General features: G+C 36.9%; 1 protein-coding gene across 1 annotated transcript in view; it reads left to right on the forward strand.

Annotated features, from left to right (window-relative positions):
* CACNA2D3 (calcium voltage-gated channel auxiliary subunit alpha2delta 3) overlaps positions 1–17,763 on the forward strand; it is a 387,704-nt gene that overhangs the window by 161,244 nt on the left and 208,697 nt on the right. Inside the window, exons 6-8 of the mRNA XM_088061797.1 lie at positions 13,573–13,704; positions 15,072–15,132; positions 15,219–15,369. Coding sequence (XP_087917923.1) covers positions 13,573–13,704; positions 15,072–15,132; positions 15,219–15,369 — 344 coding nt within the window. The remainder of the gene's footprint in view (positions 1–13,572; positions 13,705–15,071; positions 15,133–15,218; positions 15,370–17,763) is intronic.

The raw sequence follows: 17,763 nt of genomic DNA on the forward strand, positions 1-17,763 counted from the left end.
AGCATTTGATTTATTACTTTCTGAGATGGCAGTAGTATATTTAGAAGAATCTAGGAACGTGACATATAATTAAAAAGTAACATTTGGAATGTGGGCTAGGCTTTCTGGCAGCCATCCACGGGAGCATGGTGGTACGAATGCCACTGGGGAGAGTAAGATTCTATAATGGATTTATATGTACACAAGGAAATGATAAAAGTAGACTCAAAACTGATCTTGCAGATGTTGACAGTGTACAAAAGAAAAATAGAGTAGCATTTTACCTTTTGTTATTATGAGAATATAGGTAGCCAAGATCCCATATTCTTTGTCCAAAATATGTGTTGTATCTGGTATAAAGAACCTACTCCAGTTTTTGGTTTTTTCCCCTAAATCTGTCACCTCATATTTACCCCTACTTGTGGACAGCAATGAAATATTTTCTGCTATTGAGTTTTCACTCAGCAGTTTTTCCATGGAAGAGGCTTATGAATATTTGAATAAATGTGGTTTTCAGAGGAATGTAGATGAAAACCAAAGCCAAGGTGCGGGTCAGTGTGTCTTGGTGATTCATGCTCAGGCAGTTCTAGGTTATGGCACCTGTTGAAAAGCAAAGCCTACCATAGTACAGTACCAGAGGTGACACACAGCATGATCACATCCACTTATAGTAGTGGCTTTGCATAAAATCTAGGAAACCCATGAGGAAATACATTGTCTCAGTATTAACTGAAAACAACTCCCGGTTTTGAGAATTTACAGATGGTCTTTGTTTATATGGCAAGGTAAGTGTTACGTTTCTAGAAAGGTGAAGAGCCCAGGTTCTCTTCAATGATTCAAAAATACCAGGATGCAAGCGCTTCTCCTTGCCTTTTAAACTCTATTTCTCAGTGTAACAGTTTCTTCACAGTAAGAAATTTAGAACTAAAGAGAGACTCCTGTGCCTGAGAGCTTTTTCATATATAAAATTATTCTTTTCTAACCCCCTAATATTTCATAAAATCTTACAATATCTCTGCCACCATATTTGGTCTAAGATTGAAATTTTGGACTAAAATATTGCACACCTGAAGACAACATTTCTAAATGTTTTTAAAAATAAAAATGCCTTGCAGAATAAGCCAAGTTTGACTTTCCTCATTGGGTGTTTTGACAGAAGTAGGGTAAGGGTGACCATCTGTGAACCTATCTAGCAGCCCTGGACAGTATCTCTGAGATATGGTGAAGGAGGCAGACATGTGCCAATAGAGGTAGATTGGAGAAAGGATAATTTCTTTATTTGGATCAAATCAGATGCATCTTGAGAAGTGTGCTTGATTTTGCCTTAAAAAAACCCAAAGAACAAAGTAAACCAATTTATCTTTGCAATAGAATGGAAGTAGGCTTGTATAAGTTGATTTAAAGTAATGGGAGGTTTTTCCTTTGTTGTCATTTCTAGTTTACTGAATATATAATCTTGTTTTACTGCTTAGTTTTATAATGGAGAAACACTTTCTAGAGGATAAACCTTCAACCCATTAACACAGCTGACAGTGCAATTAAGTGCATTCTACAGCTTTGCAAGGCTTAGTTATCCACTGAATTTGTTGTATTTATTAAAAGTCATTGAGCAAAAAGTCCAAACTTAACTACTGGATAAAACCCCCAGATTTTCCAATTTTAAATACTCTTAATTATCTTAAGTGTATATTTGTTTTCCTCACCAGTGGATGTCTGAGGAAAAGACACATGTATATAGACATATATGAAAATATATATTTATATATATCTATATCTATATGTGTGTATATATATATTTCCTGCGTGGTGGAGGGTGATGCAGTCTGTTCTCACACCAAAGGCTGTTGACATATATGTGTGATTCACTGAAGTATTGCAGGAAATATTATGGACACAAGATAGTTTTGTGACCATGGTTCTGCAGCTAAGTTGTCAAGTTCTGCATCAGAAGAATTTTAATTTAAGCTGTAGTACAAGGATAATGTCTCTGTTTTCCTGCCCATGCAGAGACAGTCAGATCACAGCTCTGCACTGCCTGCTGTTTGTACAGCACACAGATCACTTCTGAGAGCCAGGATGATATTGTAACCAGTATTTTAGTGCTTGCCTGCTTTCCCAGAGTTTGTTTCCAGTGAGATTCCATTGTATAGCCCGAGGCACAGCTTCTCACTTTAAGCTCTGTGACTATTGAAGCATTTCAGAGCTGGCTCAGCACTTTGGTCTCTTCAGCATAGCCCCAAGTGCCACTGTCACACACACAGAGTTACATTTTCATGGTCCTGAAATTCAACGCGTGCTCAACTACTGTGCTCCGTGTGGGGAGATTGAAGCCTGTGCTTCAGAATTCTGTGGAACTGACACCTGCGTCTTTTAGCTTGGGCTTTTTGCCCTTTACTCCTAGTAAAGCCCTGGGGTGAATATCACATTAACTCTTAAATGCCATTCAGAGGTGCACACACAGCAGCACCATGCTGTTACAAATGAATAGGCTTGTTCTGAACAGACTCAGTTTTGGAAGCTTTTCTTCCCAGGATGATTTACAGTGATGTCTGTTCAAATTAGTTTGAACACGGAAACGTCCACTCCTGCCGTGGAACTCTGTGAAAAGAATTGATGTCTTTGAAGTGCCCATGGTGAAATGTTGACTGGTGTGTGGAAAAGTGAGATGTAGTGGGCAATGCACGAAAGGACCGTATTAACTTGTGAAGTCTACAGCAATGACTGTCTTTCATCCATGGCTTTCTTGGTCCCTTCCTGTTTTCCCTCGTTGCTGCAGCTGAATTGAAATGCCAGTGTCTGGGCATGTTGCAGGGGTTATTCAGGTGCATTTTCTCCTTAGAGAAACTCGATACCAATACCTGCCTCACCTAAAAGGCATTAGCTCTGCTTCAGGGAGGATGTGTGCTCTCTGCAGGGAGAAGAAAATATGTTAAAATTAGTGATCTAATAATGATATGTCAAAATAAAGCATAAAATTTCCCCAAAAGTGTTGGGTCTGGGAAGTTCTCTCCAGTTTTCATTATACTGGAGGATGGGGCTTGTAATAATGAACAATGTTTCAGTTTTTCCTTATATGAATACATTTTAAACTCAGGAAGATAGATGAACTTTTAGCCCAGTGCTTACACTGATTTCTTTTTAATGTTGACATGATTTATACTGAATACATTTCTTATAATTTACCTAGAACTATTTCTGACATTTCATCATGTCTACCACTATGTGTAGTGTACACATGTACACATGTACTGCCATGTGATCATGTGATTTAGAATTATATTTTGAGTTCACCGTCATGTTTTTGTGAATTTTGTAATTAAATCTCTATTCCTTACTATAATATATTTTAGAGGGGAGCAACTGAATAATATGGATTAAATATAATTGTAATTAATGTCCAAAACTCTCTCCTTTATAAGAACTCCCTCTTTCCTACCCTGGCATTAGACTGTGATCCATGCATTCTGCTAGTTGCAGTTTTGGCACTGGGGAGGATTTTTTTATCAGATTGGCTGTCTTTGGCAAATACCTACCAGCAGCCCAGTGGTTGGTTAGTTTATAAAATCTCAACTATCATAAACTTCCAGGTTCTTTATAATTATGCCTCAGTAAATTACTTCTGCATTTTTACATTGTCAGGCCTGGTTCTCTGTTAAGTTAGGAAATACATGTATGTTACAGGAAAGATCTTTTTTTAAGGCAGCTGGAGAACAGTTTGTGCATGGTCAGGTGAAAAATTATTTTCTCCAAATCCTTTTTTTGATTGAGAATAAAGAAGAAAAAAACCAAATCAAACAAAACAAAGCCCAAAAGAAAAATATTCCACTGGATTACAGATTATCAGGTATCTATCCAGATATATTTAGATAATGAAGTAGAAGCCTTTATGTAAGATATTGCTTTGTCTTTAGTGACAGAGTAGAAAGAATCAAGCTGGAAAATAAAATTTGATGATCAATCATACAGTCTGAAGTTAATCTGCTGCTTTGAAAACTAAAAGCAATAATATAAATTTTAATTTAGAGAATCTGTTTTAAGTGTCTTCCGTCTGTTCTTCTCATCTTGATACTGTGATAGAGATGCTGTTCTGGAGTTTTTGAAGTACAGGAAGCAATTTTATCAGTGCTTTCCATAAGTGCAGAGTTTTTCAGTGATGGATGCCGAAGTCCATGAATATTTTCAAGCGTTTCTGTCAACAGGAGATATGGTTTATGTCAACTCAACTAACAAACATAAGGCACACAATATATTGCTGAGAGTCTCAAACTGTGTAAATCAAGCTGTAAAATCCATGTTTTTTAAAACTGGTTCATGACTGTAAAATACACTTTAAAGTTCAATAATTAGTAAAAAGATAAAGAAGTCTTCATTAACAATAGTCTAAATTCATTTTTCCTTAAATTAATGGCACACTAATACTAATTCCATGTATTTCATGGATTTGGAACACATTCAAATATTAACAACCATTTTGACTCTGTAGCCATGACCACGCTGCGTAAATATGGATTTATAAAAAAAAGTTATTAAAAAGTATCTTACAGCTCTTAAGGTATATTTGGACTTCATTTATTTCAAGGACAAGATGACTGTCAATATTTTCCTACGGATTTAAATTCAATTCTTATAATTGCTCACATTTTCACAATTCAATTTCTTTCCATGGGTTTTTTTTACAAGGTTGCAATACTGTTTTGAAGAAAGAGGCTTTATCTCTTTGTCTTACAGCTTTGCTCATGACATGATTCTTAGCAGCACATGTGCACTGTCTTTTGTGCCTCCCTTTGTCTCTGTCATCTATAATTTTACTGGCTGTTGAAATTTTATCATGTGACTTAAACCTTTGTTTAAAAGCTTTCTGTTGGGATTATTGTTATTTCTGCCGTGGAAAGTTTGCAATCAATTATTTGTGTGCTCTTTTATTGTTTTGTGGATTGTAGATTGTGTAGTAGTTTGGGTTGGAAGAGACCTTTAAAGGTCATCTACTCTAATTCTTCTTCATGGAGCAGGGACATCTTCACCTCAATCGTTGTGCTCAGAGCCTGACCAGGGAGGGGACACCAAGCAACTCTGAGTAACCTGTTCCAGTGCCTCACCAACTTCATCGTAAAAAATTTCATCCTTATCTCTAGTCTGAACCTGCCATCTTTTAAATTAAAACCTTTATCTGTTTCCATCCTTCACCTCTTTCTACATTTATAATCACCAATACTTTTAAAATTATTTGCAAACAATATGAATAGAATGCAACTGTGAATAATTCTGACCTCAATATCTTTAGTACAAAAGACTACAGGTGTAGCCTGTGTTTTTCTGCATACCATATTTACTTCTTGAATGCTGAAAACATTGCAAAAGGAGATCTTGGACTTAGACTTCACAAATATTCTTTAAGTTTTGCTTGAACAGTTTAGAGACTGGTAAAGAATATTACCTGTGTCAAATGGCATTTCCATTGCATGCTGCTCACTGCATGTTAAAAGATGAGTTTATGCACTATAAGTCAATAAATGCAGACTCTAATCAAAAGTTTTGCTTGCATAGGAAAAAAAATCTGCTGCATGTAATAGAGCCTTCTCGAAAAGATATTGAAATGTGATGAACCACAACCATTTTTTGATTGAGGTTTTTTCAATTTGATACTTAAAAAGAGCTATGAATATCATTCAGTCATACTTTCCTATCAATGCCTTCCAACTGGCTGCCAAAATTGAGATTACCTATTTTCTGGAATATTAGAACCAAAAAAATCATTTCTCAAGTGATGCAGAAAGATTATAATCTGCAGCTAGCACATATGCAAAACGGTTTTCCTGTAAAGTGTGAAATTAAGAAATAAAATCTTGTCTGTCACTGTCATATATGATTTTATGGACTTTGGTTCTGAACATTCAGCATCCTGGAGTTGTTATTTAAATATTTATGGTCACATACTGTCCTGGAGCACTGTATTTATATTTTGTAATCTTTCACCTGGATTGTTTGTCTTCACATTTTAAGGTCTCTAGGACAGTGTTTGCACTGTCTTCCTAACACTGGACATGGTTTAATTTAAAAGGAGTTTTCTTAGTCCAACAGATTTAATCAAAGTTGCAGAGAATGTCCTATCTTACCATATTTCTTTGTTTTAACTCTTGTTGCCTGTTGGACAGAGATGCACAGACTTCTCTGCTTCTTCCATCTGGTTTTGTTTAAATTCTGCCTCAAATCTGATTCCCAGAATTTACTCAGGCTGCTGCTTTGTTCTTGAAAAGGGCTTTAGCTTCACAGATTTTTTTTTTTAATTTTTTTACTCTCAAGCCTCTGTCTTTAACAGCAAGCCTTTTGGAAATGTTGGCATGGCCAGGCAAGATGTGTACTGTGCTTTATCTTTGCTGTGTTCTAGTCTGTCTCTGGCTGTGGATCTAATCTGTGTGTTTCTAATACATCCTCATCACCATGGCAACTAGATGTCAGATCCAGGCTACATGGAAACATAAAGTATTTCCTCTAGAAAGCCCCAGTCTCTCCCACTCCTGATCCAGCAGCTGTTGCTTAGTTACTCAACATTGGGCTTTTTCCTTTGACAAATGCGAGCCAGTGACTGTTTGTTACTGAACACTATCTCAGGTACAATATTAAGAAGCTTTTTGACCTGACACACCTCTGTCAATCATGATGCCACCCCTACTTCCTTGTTGCTTTTAAGGACAAGAAAGTGACAATAATAATGGGTTTCTGAAAACCTTTAGGAGTGAATATGCATTAATTAGATGGTTGTCTGGCAGACTAAAAACTGTAACTTTACTATGTAGTGAAGAAGATTGACATTTGACAAAGAAAAATAATAGTTTATCTAAATATACATATTCATTTTGTCTACTGTTTTAGAATCCTGTAATAATTTGTTTCTCCATGCTGCCACATTACACAGACCCTTTGCTTTTTCTAGGGTATGTGTTGTGTGAAGAGAAAGGCGGCTTACTCTTCTGGTTAAGCATTAGAATGCTTGGCTGGAATATAAACTGTTTCAAAATATTGTTTGGCTAAAAACTTACAAAGACATTTTTACACTATACTTTGTTTATTTAGGTGTCTTACAGCTTTTATTTGGCACATTCCTGAAGGAGTAAATAGTGTTTAAGAACACATAACAGATTTTGCAATGTGCTCATCCCAAGATACATTTTTACATCTGCTCATTGTTTTTAATGCTATCTTCAGAAGCTTTAGGACCAGCTGAACATTTTCATATATTGTATGAGTAAAACTTCCATTTTACTCAGATTGTGCAAACAGTCTTTTGTGCAAGGAGGGGCTACACAAGGATTATAAAACACAGGAGAAGTAAGGGCCCGTTGATTTGAGAGGATAAGAGATGGTGACTTGCCATGGTAGATAAGTGTGCTGTTATATCCAACACTTGCACATTCATACTCTGTTGATGCTCCCAGGAATGGAGCAGTAGAGATTTAATTTATTATAGCCCAGTACAACAGTGATGCATTTTACTTGCTAAAACATTTCTCTCTGAAGGTTCTCATGCCTCCATTTGCTGCCTGCAAGAAGCATGATGTGTTGATAAACACAGGCTGACTTTGAAACCTCCTTCGAAGCATTATTTGTTGGTCCCAACTGCACCGTGCTGTGCTGTTAAGGCAGCCTGCTTCTGTAACTCCGTGTCTCTGAATGTCTGTGCAATAGGAATGGGACATTTTAAGTGCTAGTTAACAGGTTTGCATGGTCTTGTGTTTCAAATGGCTTTCGTAAAGACTGGTGGATGGATCTGCTCCTGAGAAATTTCTGTAAGGATGACTTTTATTTCCAAGACTGTGCCTTGCCTTTGTCATACATCACTTTGACAATAGCACTGATAAAATTGTCCCTTTTGGTATGTTGTGCATTAAATATTTTACAACATGGCTGGCTGGATTTAACAGCAGTCACATTTGCTTTCTTTTCCCCTGATTTGCAGTGTGTTCCACTAGCTTCCTCTATTGCTCATTGGGACGCTTTTCGTGGTCTGCCACTTGCCAGAGGTTTGAATTTCCTGGCTGCTGATAGTTACTTTTCTATTAGACTGTGCAGAAGTTTCTTCTTGCCATGTGTTAGAACTGGCTCCTTTTATTTGCAGTATTCATGACTAATTTCACTTCTGTGGTGAAAATACAGTGGATATAAGGCCTCTGTTCAATTTGCTTAATTCCTGTGTTCTCAGAATTTGTTTTCTGTTTTCCACTTGGAAAACCCTTTCTATCAGTGGTTTTCTATCTTGTTCACCCTTTCTCTTTACATTATGCCACCTTAAAGTTCTGTGGTGTGGTGTTTTCTTACTATCCTTTCATTTTTCACATTCTTCAATTTGTATCATGGGGAATTGTGGAAATGAGCATGTTTCACTGAAAATACAGAAATATACTATCTGCAGTAACATGAATTAATATATCTGTCAGGATTACTGGGTTTGGACTTTAGCTCTCAGCTCAAAGCAATTGCTGGGTGGACAATCCCATCTATTAGGATCATGTTAGAGACAGGTCTAACTGCCTCAAATACCTTCGCTTCTGGGACACCAGCTCTATTAAAGCTGCATCTTTCAACTTTGTCCTGGGATGCCCTTGACTTCTGCTCTGAGTTTCTCCTTTAATTTAAAACAGAAGATAATATTCTCTTTTCATAGATGGTGCCTATATACTGTTTCCAGAGCTTGCTCTAAACTGCCCTCTGGTCAGTCCCCACACTGATTGCTTTTAGCTGTTACATCTAAGTGAAGTCCAGCCAGGCCAGTACCAAATGGGTGAAGTGGGCTCAAATCTCTGCTGATTTGCTGCAGGAAATTTTCTATAACTAATGAAAAGGCAAGCCCTTAGGAGACAGCAATGAATCTCTGTCCCAGAATAGTGATAGTGAGGACATTGCAGCTGTAATTCTGGCTTTCAAATGAGCTAAAGTTGAATCTCAGTCCATCTTGTTAATTAAAAAAAAAATTACACCCCCCCCCAAAACAAAAAAAAAGAACACTGTCCCCCCCCCCCCCCATAAAACAATACAAAGCATCACCCAAAAGCACTCATGAAACTCAACATAAATATAAACACATCTGGCCATACTCCAGTTCTTCTGCTGCCACTTCAAAGGAGAAGGGTAAAGTTATTAGGGAAATGTTGGAAGATGAAGGCACTAAATGCCTACTGCTATGCCTTTATACAGTCACGTACTTGAAGTCTTTACCATCCCATACTCTTGCAAGGAGGGAATGTGATTTCTGACATTGGTGAACAGTTCCCAGCACATGAAGCAAAATGGACAAACACCTTCTTTTATGTCTACAGATGGCCAGATGCTTTGATCTGTGAGCTGATGCATCCACATTACCCTGGAGTCAGACAGAGGGGAAGAGAGAGAAAAAAGTGAAGGCAGTTGCCAAAACTGGCATCCAGCCCCCGCTCTTGAATATGCTGGACCACCCTGAAAAGCATTCATATTAGTGTTGAACAGTGTAATTATTGGATTGTTGTTATATGTCCCAGCAAAGTATGTGATTTTGTTATTCTTTAAAATAAAACCAGACTAAATATGTTGTCAATGTCATAAAAACTAAGCTAATATTGTTGCTATCTCTGAGCCAGAAAGAGTGCTGGATTTTGCATTCCTTTTCCAGTGCTTGGGCCCATAAGCTGTGCTTGTATTGCTTCTTGGTATGAGAGAACTGTTCTGCAGTTTGGGGCTGCCCTCGAGGCTCTCAGGCATTACAGGAGGGAAGATCATTTTCAATGCCAGCACCTCTGACAACTTTCCAGGAGAAAATAATGATTATATCACAAAAGGAATAGAATAAGGGGAAAATACTAGGGATCATCAGTAACTTTTTTCTTGATGATAAAGCAGAGTATGGCAAGAAAGAAAAGTATTTCACACTTTCTTCATAGTTACTGAGTTCCTCAGTGGTTTCCCTTATTTTCTGTAAAACACATTGCAATAATTGAAATGCAGAATGGGTTGTGTAGGTATTAGTTTTGTGCTATAGATTTAGCATAATCTAGATACTTTTATGTGAACATAAAAAAAAAGTCATTACCTTTGGCTGTTGCACATATTTAGTCTGTGCACCTTCCTTGCCTTTTTTGAGACTTCAGTCCTTTTCGGGCCAGCAGGATCTGTGACAGCCACTTAATTACAACACGCATTTGTACTGTTCTTTGGAAATCTCATTTCAGTTTCGTGTCACTCTACCTATTTTCCTGGAGGTTGGTTTTATGTTAAATGTCAGTAAAAACAGGTAACAACTGCACAAACAATGGTGGAGAAAAATCCCATATAATTGCAAACCAGCTCATCTAAAAGACAAGGGAAAGGGAATATTTTAATTATATTTTATCTGCCAGGAAGCAAAAGCAGAAATTATATTTCAAGAACTGTGGTGAAAGCTATTTACATTTATCATCTTTGAGCCCCATAACATCACATTAATGATTTTGCATTTATATTAAGCTTTACCTTTTATTTTTTTTTCTCCCTCACCAAATTTCTGAATATTCACACAGATTAATTTACCACTATTGACATTTAACTATCTGGGGGATGCAGATGATGTTCTCCAGTAATTGAAAAACTTAAGGATACTGTTTCTAAATGAAGTACTGGGGGAATTTAAACAGTTTAGTGTAATTAGAAATTGCCCAGAACAAGTTTAACATACAGGTTATTAGATGATGACAGTGTAAAATTTTAATGAGAACATGTGGTCAGAAATGCAGTTGTATTTGGGATGGTGCATGTGGACAGAGATGCACCCACACAGCAGCATCTTAAAGTTCAGAACAAAGAGCTCCAGTGTGAAATCCTTCTGCCTGAAGGTACAGCAGCCAGTAGAGACTCAGGATTTCCAGGTCTGCTGTTTTGTGCTGTGCCTATATTTGTCCCCACACCACTTCTCCTTGTATTACAGGGATCAAACTGATTGTAGCCCTATTTACTTCTTTTATTAAAGTGGTTGATGCCTAAAACATAACTGGATATATTGTTAAAAGAACAGCCATGCAGGGTGTGGGAAGGCAGGGAATTGTCATCAGCTTTCATTTTTGAAGGAACACAGTGAACACAGGTCACATTTTAATTGTGCCCTCTTATTTAAAGTGCCTGCTTTATGCTCCTTCCAGCTAAAAAAATAAACCTATTAGTTTCAGTCATTGGATTAATGTTTAGAGTGATCAGCAGTTGGATGATTAGTGTTGTCAGCCTAATGCAGAATATAGTCTCCACCAGTCTCGTTCAGGGAAAATTTCCTGATTTTATTTCGATGGAGTTCTCTAACATCTGTAATATGAATATATAAACATGTTAAGTGGCTCTTCACAGATGGTCTAAAAAAGGTCATTCCAAATATCCATAGATATTTCAATATGATTTTTAAAAAGTGATTTATATTTTTATATTTTATATACAAAAATATATTTTATATACTACTGGAAGGACTTCAGTTCAGAACTTAAGAGGTGAATGACTAAAGTTGTGCCATGACCCTATGGAACTGGAATGCCTATAGAATTCAAAGAAAATTGTCATTGGGTTGGGAGGCAGAGAGCTCAGATTCATTAGGAAAGGGCATTAAAAATTAGGCCCTGAGGAACCCAGGATAGGAGATAGCCAATTAATTGATAGAACTGTAAAATACCATGGTACAGTGGGCAGTCTTGGAATGACATCCAAATTTAAGTTGCTAAAGAGCACTGAAGGTTATTTTGAATATAAATTAATATAAAATTATTCTGTTTGATTTTTTTGGCTTTTCACTAATCCTGATGACTGAAGGGCATATAATGAGCCTACAGCTCTCTAGAGACTTGAGAAGTGGTGCCTTGTCTTTTTCTCTAAACAGACTTTTCTAGCAACACCAGGAAAAGTGAAAGAACAAAACCCAAAACCAACCCTCTGAATTTGGTTGCTCTTTTCAAAGATGAATTAAACTATTGCCTTATCTCAGGATTGTGATGCTGAGTCAACAATGCATCTTGCAATTTTTAGTGATTTGGATACTCCACTAGAAATGAAGCATAGGAGCAGAATCAGAATATGAGTGTTTGAACTGGTACTGGGAAGTTCCTGTGGGCTGAGGAATAGAACTCTCGTTTTAGTGCTTCACATCTCAGGTAATGTCTGAATGCTGAACAATATTGTGGTTGATATTTTGGAATGCTGACATAGGAGAATATTTTTACAAACCAATGATAGAGTTCGGTCTTGAGAGCTGATTTGTGATGTTTTTGTCACAGCTCATTATTGGGGTAACTACAGATTGGGAAACGACTGGACAATGGGTTTTGCCAGCCAGGCAGGACTGGAGTAGTGCCCTTGGACCAGTGAGATCAGTTTGTTTGATGCGTGTCTGGTGTGGCAGATTTTAAGTGTATATTGCATCCTTTAGAAAAACAAGTAGCTACACTCCACGTGTTTTAAAAATATCTGTTTTGTTGACTTACTTTTTCATAATTTCATCTATATATAAACCTAAATATTTAGGTGAAAGCAACATGCAAACTTGTGTAGCTGAGACATTTCCATTTTTCTGCTGTTTTTCTTGATGAATGCAGGGGAAGATAACAATTTTCCTTTTTTCCACTCCATTAAAATCACATTTCAAGCAGTCTTCTGAAATCAGTACAATGACATTATTTTGCAGTCTAATGACTGCTTTATTTCAAATGCTTGAGCAAATGTTACTGTGTATTCATGTATGCACACTTTTGCAAATTAAAGAATACATCTGTGCTTACAGTTCTGTTTTTTCCTTTCTATTCTGCTGACTTCACATAAGGTTGAACAGAGAATATCCTGTATCTTAATTGTTACTCACCTTTCAAAATTCATGGTTTGAAATCCAGTAACTTTCTAAGACGTGTTCATTGATTTCTCATTTCCCACTATTGAACCAAATCTGCAGCTTAAAAACTTACTTGTGCAGTCTGGGGTTTTAGGGATTGATAGATGGGGATGTCTTAAACAGAACAGTTTTAGCATCAAAGATTTGCTTTGTAGTTCTTTTTCTATGGAAATAAAACCTGATTGGGTAACTGTTGTGGAATGTGGGTTCAATGTTTGCCAAATAACGACTAGTGGTATTTGTCATGAGATGTTGTGTTTTTATGCATATCATAATTCAAGTGTGAAATAAAAGGTATTTCACTTTCTGTTCCAACATGAAAACTTTCAAACATTACCAAATTTAATGTTTCAAAAAATGAAGTGTTGCCACAAGACATTCCATGCATTTAGGGAAGGTACATTGAGTAAATAATCTAAATTAGATTGGCTTATTTATTTTCTCCAGAACAAGCAATGTGGTGTTTCAAGACAGATGCTCTAAAGAGCAATTTTAAATTACCCAAAAAGTAGTACCAGGTTTATCTGCTCTATTTGAGCCATACTTCTGTTCTTTAAGTGAATTATTTATTTTGGATCACTTATTTGACAAAGGAAACTGAAATAATTTTGCAACAGTTTTCAGTCAATAGATTTTTGGGTATCGAATAAGCTGAAGATGTTAGAGTTCATGGGATTCTACTTAGATAAAACCACTTTTAATTGTGTGTGTATATTCTCTATTTTTTTTTCCAGATCCAGCCATTGTAAATGGAGTTTATTGGTCAGAATCTTTAAATAAGGTGTTTGTTGATAACTTTGATCGTGACCCATCTCTCATCTGGCAGTACTTTGGAAGTGCAAAAGGATTTTTCAGGCAATATCCAGGTAGGAAGAAGAGAAGTTCTTAAAATACAGTAAAGAATGCTGTGTACAGTATTGTGGCAAATCCTGACTGCCACAGATACTTGCAGATTTGATTTTACTTCATTTAGATCTCAGAGAGATTTTCAATCAACATTTTGAAAATTTTGAGCTTTTTCAACCAATTTCTATTTGAAGGTGGAACTCTCATGATATCTCAAGTACTCATAAAAATTTCTATTCAGATTGACATATACACACATGTGAAAAATAACTTCTAAACAGGTTGTGAGGAAGGAGGGCAAAAGGATTAGAGCCTTCATGTAGTACTAAACTTAAATGGTGTGCTCTATTGCTGCATACGGTAAGACTTCATCATTATTTGTTCTATTTTTAAATTTCCACTTAACCTGGCAGATTTGCATTTAAAGATTAAAAAAGCTTGTTTGAAAGTTTATTTTCATACCAGTTGTAATAAAATGCTATCACATTACTTGTATTATTTCTATAGAAATAGGTTGAAACTTATATTGTTGTCTATTAAGTTTTATGTTTCATCCTATATGTACTGTACCACATTATAATAAACTATGAAGTTAAATAAACTTTAACATTTAACAGATTCTCAGCTCCTGTGACTTTGAATCAGGCTCATAGTGGGTATTGTTCCTTGGGCTGATGTGGTTTAGCAAGTCTTGATTCTCTTAGTCTTGAGTTTAAGCAAGTTCACTATAAGCCTGTATGTCTGAAAGTGGCTGAGAGTAATGGCTACTACATCTGTGTTAGTTTTAGATTGTATTTCAGTTCCCAAGCTCCATGACCTTTCAAATATCAGTCCTTTTCAAGGCTATCTCTTGTTTTGTGCTAGAAAATGAGTGTAAAAAGCAGGAAGAATTCCCCTGTCATTTTTTTCCTTGGAGATATTTTTTATCATATTTCTTCTGACTTACAACCAGGACATATTACCTCTTCCCAGTGATGTGAGTGAAAATTCAGAGTATGACCTGTGAGTGAAGCAGGTGGTGTAACAGGAGCTGCTGGAGTTCACCATGGGTAGGAACTGCTCAAGGGCTGGAAAGGACATGGCAAGAGAAAGTTTGCCAGCACCAAAGACCAAGAATGGAAAGAATTTTATGAAAATCGTGCAATGAGCATAGTAGGCCTGAAGAGGTTTCACCTAACAATAGACTAAAAAGAAGTGAGGAAAAAAATTATTTCTGGTTGTTCTATTTTAGGAACTTTTCTTCCCCCCAGTATTTCCTATGTTATGATGGCACTGCTTGTTAAAGTATTTTCATACTCCATCAACTGCTCCAATAGCACAGATACTTTTTGAACAGATACTGTGAAAATTAAATTTAATATTTTATTCTCTATTTTTTTTTAAACAGGAATTAAATGGGAACCTGATGAGAATGGAGTCATTGCATTTGACTGCAGAAACAGGAAGTGGTAGGCAATTGATGACTGCCAGTGCTTAAGAAATTTGAAATGATGAAAAATTCAGTGTTTGAAAGAAGTTTTTTCTTTCATCTCAGGTACATCCAGGCAGCAACTTCTCCAAAAGATGTGGTAATTTTAGTGGATGTCAGTGGCAGTATGAAAGGCCTTCGCTTGACTATTGCAAAACAGACAGTTTCATCTATTTTGGATACCCTTGGAGATGATGACTTCTTCAATATAATTGCTGTGAGTGTCTCAGCATTTATTTTTATTTTACTATTTTTCTTCCATCATTTCTTGCTATTTGTCATGTTTTACTTCACACAAGCCACTTGAAAAATGTTTCAAACAGGTGATGGATAAGGTGACATCTGAAGCCACTGGAAAGATACTGTGTTTTTTCAGAGTGAAATTCTTCAAGTATTTTGAAGATTCAGTCAAGTATCAATCATTTGAGTATTCAGTCAAGACATTTCAGACTGTTTGTCTATGACTTACAATTTGAAACCCTTTAAAGAAGTAGTCTTCAGTCTGGTGTTGCAAAGAATAGTAATTTATTTTTTTTTTAAATTTGCTTGAACTCTGTATATTACCTTAACTTATTACTTTGGGGTGTGTCTGCCTTCCCCCCTGCTTTTCCCCCTCAGCTTCTGCAATACAATGCAAATTACAAAATGGATGAAATGTAAGCATTAATAGATTCAGATTTTAGCTTTTGCTAAGGCTTGCATGGCATGATAAAATGCCAGCATAACTCCTCAATGTTCATGTTTTGGTCTGAAATGTATGTATGTGTAATTTGTGTAGAGAGATTGCTGGTGTTTACTAACAGTGAGAAATCAGATCCTCAGTAGCTCCTCTTGTGTATAGTGAATTTTCTTGTGTACTGAGTTTTCCATGGCACAGGTACAAGAGGCTGGTTTTACTGTACTTAAGAGTAATGGGAGTAATCTTGTGGGTAAGGATGACTTCAACAAATCCAAAACTGACATCAGAACTACGGTTTGCAGGGGAGGGAAGGGAGGAGTAATTGGTTGTCACATAAATTTTCTTTTGCTGATATTCTCTTGCTGATACTTTATGAAGAAATAATTTTCTCCAATGTGCAAATTTCTTCAACTTCTTGAATATAAAGAAGATTTTGGCCTCTTTTTTTTTTCGCTACAAGGGAAATGTCCTTTGTGTACTAATTAAATGACCCCAGAGACACAAGTGTAAATCACTGAGATTGCATAGAAAATTAAGTCTATGTGCATAAAATATATGTAAATATACTGTATTTTTAATGTATAGCAAGCAGTTCAAACTATCTTTCATATTAATATCTTTGCATGATAATTGCATAATTAGCAGAAACTCATGTTGTATAAAGATATAATTACATACTTTATCATAAAAAGATTTACTGTCCTTAAAAAAAAATGTGATTAACTGTGATCTAAATAACTTCTGTAAGTTGAAAGAATGTTTCAACTAAAATAATTACTGAAATGCCTGACCAGCCGTTTTTTGGTGCATAATCTCTGCTTATCAGTAGTTGTAACAGTTACTCTGAATTATGTAGGAAGAAAAAAGAAAAGTTGGTTTTTTAAGTGAAAATTTTACTTTGGGAAAATCAAAAGGCTTACCTATAACAAAGAAAAAAAAGTAAAAACATACATAGTTCGAATCCAAACTAATGATTTTGCCTAAGTAGTACACCAGAAATACTGTGCAAATACTTTTAAAAAAGGCAAGCATGAAAAAGCTAATCATCACTTTTTCCAATTTAAAGTTTATTTGAAAATTAACTGAGCTGTGTGTAAAACACTATGGAGTCACAGAATTTTTACATAACTTATTGTCAAATTACACGGGCTTCTGATCACTGAATTTGCATTGAGAAAAAGAAAGAATCACCCACCTGAGCCTTTCCTCCCAGCTGCCCAGGCTGAAATGGTGCCCGACACCTCCCTGGGGCCAGCCCCAGCACCTTTGCTGCCCTTGCAGTCCCTCAGGGTGAGGCAGCTGAGCCAAGGGCTGGTTTCCAGCAGCACTTCTGTCTTTGGAGCTTCTCATTGTCGCTCCTGGCTGTGCCTTCACCGCTCGCTGTTGTCCCCTTCAGCTGGGTCACCCATGGCCTGGTCCCTCGGGGTGTCCTCGCTCAGCCCGGCTCCCTCAGGGGTGTCCTCACCCTGGTGTGGCTTGTGTGACCCTGGCCTGGCTCCCCACAGCTGTCCAGCAGCACACCCCTTTTACCATGACATTTTCCCAGCTGTGTTTCCAGATGTTTCCAGCTGCTGATGGCTCTTTCCAAGCACTACAGCCCCCAGCCTGCTGCGTGTCCATTTGGGCACCTTGCAGTGTCTCTGGCCACAGCTGGTGCTGACGGGAGCTGGCTGTGAGGGCACAGGGCACTTTGTGGCCCTCTCCCACACTGCAGCCCCCCTGCACTGCATGGCTGGGATCAGAAATTCTGAATTTTTAGAAAGAAACCTAATTACTGTGCTAATTACAGCATTTGTCTGAGGTAATTTGTTCCTCTGTAGGTTCTCTTCTCTCTAGAATATCTTGTAGGATGGATACGTGTGTGTTTGTTTAAATAAGTAGAAATAGCAATGGAGAATGTGTTTTTATGCTTACCAGCTCAGCTGTTTAATT

Source organism: Pseudopodoces humilis, chromosome 13 (assembly GCF_049639895.1).
Source record: "Pseudopodoces humilis isolate 2021_Gansu_Grassland_sample_001 chromosome 13, ASM4963989v1, whole genome shotgun sequence".
Classification (NCBI taxonomy): domain Eukaryota; kingdom Metazoa; phylum Chordata; class Aves; order Passeriformes; family Paridae; genus Pseudopodoces; species Pseudopodoces humilis.